General features: G+C 34.2%; 1 protein-coding gene across 1 annotated transcript; it reads left to right on the forward strand.

The window, feature by feature from the left end:
- Nucleotides 1–538: 538 nt before the first annotated feature.
- Nucleotides 539–2,370, forward strand: LOC106476718 (NADH dehydrogenase [ubiquinone] flavoprotein 2, mitochondrial-like; the record flags this gene model as incomplete). The annotated part of the gene is made up of 2 exons (XM_013937351.2): nt 539–688; nt 1,466–2,370. Coding segments are annotated over 2 exons (872 nt in total), but the record flags the coding sequence as incomplete, so codon positions are not given.
- Nucleotides 2,371–2,734: the final 364 nt, after the last annotated feature.

The following is a 2,734-nucleotide window of genomic DNA, read 5'->3' on the forward strand; positions in this document are numbered from 1 at the left end:
TTAAATTAAGAAATGAAAATGTATTAAAATTTTAATTATTAACTGATGCCAGTTTTATTGGTGTATAATGATAATAAAGTTGTTTAATTAAATCATGACATTCCCCATTTGCCCTATCCATAGTGAGAGGGTTAACTAAGAAGATCAAATCAGTAGAGGTTGGTAAAAGACTATTCAGTTGGATGGGAAAAAGCAGAAGGTTTTTTCTAATGGAGTCAAGGCAGTGTGAACCCTTTTTGCTAGTCAAATACCTCAGGGTCAATTCTATACCTTTGATTTTTTTATTTACATTAGTAATATCACTAGAAGCTTAATTAGTAAAGTTTGCTGACCACTAGATGTGTTGGACAAATTCCCTTTAATTATAGTAAATGGAAGGAAATGCATTTGGTTTATTATAACTTGAACCTCATAGATTGGAATACACTCATTAGGGTGAAAATGATCTTGACATAGTGGTAGATAAGTTACTTAAACTATCAAAGCAGTCCTGTGTCGATAGTAGAAAAGCTAATACAATTTTAAGGTGTATTTATAGATATTGATAACTGGTCAAAAGAGGTATTTATCTCTTTACAAATACTAGTTAAGCCTTCTGTGGATTACTGTATACAGTTTTGGTCTCCTGATCAAAGTGATACTGACTTATTGGAAAGGGTTCAGAGGAATGCTACTAGACTGATTCCAGGTATGGAAAGGTTATCTCACAGGGACAAGTTAAGAAATCTAATTTTCTAAGGAAAAAAATAAGGGAAGAGGTGATCTTATTGAACATTCCAAGGTTATTAGTGTAATTAATAGATTAATAGCCTCTGGTTTTTTGGTGCTATATTCTAAAGATAATAAAACAATATGGCAAGTTTACGATTTGGAAAAAACAAGCTAGGCTTCAGTTATGACAGTTTTATTTTTCTGACATGAGTTGGAGTCAGCAGTAGTGGGGTCAACTCTTACAAGAGTTTAAGAAAGGAATTGGTGATTTTCTTTAAAGGAAAGAGTGGATCTAAATTTTTTAATTTACTCAAGGGTGGACATGCAAGGATGATGGAATGGACCTTGTTGGCCAAAATTTATGTATAACAAATAATAAATGACAGAGCTATGTTTACACATGAAATGTATGTATATACTATTTTATTTTTAAGAGTTCTTTTCTGACCAAATATGTATTTCATGCTCCCAAACCTCTGGTATGTCATATATTTGTAGCTTTCTCTCATTAGGAACAACTTATGGACTTTGTTCTTTAATTTGAGGATCCCTTGATCATCATATTACATGATAAAAAAAATGGCCAGTATTCTGTATTTATTATTTTTAAGTCTGTACTGTTCTTATCTGATAGGAAGTCAATTTAAAACTTGCTAATGTGAGTGCTACCCTTGTTGTATTTTATTAATAGCAATGTCTATATTTTCTGTTTTAGTACAACAATGTTGCTGTCATCTATTAGAACAGCTATAAGTGGGAAACGTTTTTTGCACCAGATCAGGTTTGCAGACGTTCCGAGCATTTCATCGATGTGCACCCTGTCTTAGTGGAGATGCTCTGTTTGTTCATCGTGATACTGAAAAAAATAACCCTACTACTGTATTTGATTTTACCCCTGAGAATCTGAAGCGAGTCCAGGCTATCTTGAGCATCTATCCAGAAGGACACAAGTCAGCTGCTGTCATTCCTATGCTTGATTTAGCTCAGCGACAACATGGATGGCTTCCAATATCAGCCATGCATAAAGTTGCTGATATGTTAGACATGCCAAGAATGAGAGTGTATGAAGTTGCTACCTTTTACACAATGTTTAATCGTAGTCCTGTAGGGAAGTACCATGTACAAGTTTGTACCACTACTCCTTGTATGCTGCGAGGAGCAGAGGAGCTACTTGACTGTGTAAAACAGAAACTGGGTATCAAAGAAGGGGAGACCACTAAAGATGGATTATTTACTCTTAGTGTGGTTGAATGTTTGGGTGCCTGTGTTAATGCTCCCATGATGCAAATCAATGACAATTATTATGAAGATTTAACCCTGAAAGATGCAGAAGAAATCCTCAGTGATCTGAAAGCAGGAAAGAAACCTAAAGCTGGGCCTCGTAATGGTCGATTTGCTTCTGAGCCTCTTGGTGGTTTGACATCCCTGACAGAACCCCCAAAAGGACCAGGATTTGGGGTTAGGCCAGATCTGTAAACAGCAATCATGTTTATGAAAACTTTAGTTTGGGTATTTAGTAGAGGACATTCTGTAGAAATATTTTTTGTGGCAAAGTTCTTCATTTGCTGTAAAAGAAGTATTTAAAATTTAGAATAGAAGTTGTAGTACAAGATTATTAAAACAAAGTGATTTCTCAATAAATGTTCATGATTATTGATATATTGCCTGATTATTAGTTACTTATTTTTTGCGCTGTATGATTCTAGGTTTTATTTTAAGATTTTTATTTTTTTTTATCTTTGAAGTATAGTAAAAGAAAAATTTTTAAGGTGTGAATGCCTTTTCCTAGAAAGTTTGTGTTGCAAGTATAAAAGAATAACAGTATTGTTGCGTATCTTCTTGTTAGTAGAGGGCACCTGGAAAAGACTAGACAATTCACAATCCATCTAGAAACTCATCACGTGTTACCAGCGTCACGTGACTTCCGCTGTCGTAACAGTATAAATGCCAGAGTAATTAATGCATTATATTTAGTTTCAATTAATGAGTGAGAAAGAGTTCTTGCATCTGTTTGTCTACATGT

The sequence above is a fragment of the Limulus polyphemus genome, unplaced genomic scaffold (assembly GCF_000517525.1).
Source record: "Limulus polyphemus unplaced genomic scaffold, Limulus_polyphemus-2.1.2 Scaffold11330, whole genome shotgun sequence".
Lineage (NCBI taxonomy): Eukaryota > Metazoa > Arthropoda > Merostomata > Xiphosura > Limulidae > Limulus > Limulus polyphemus.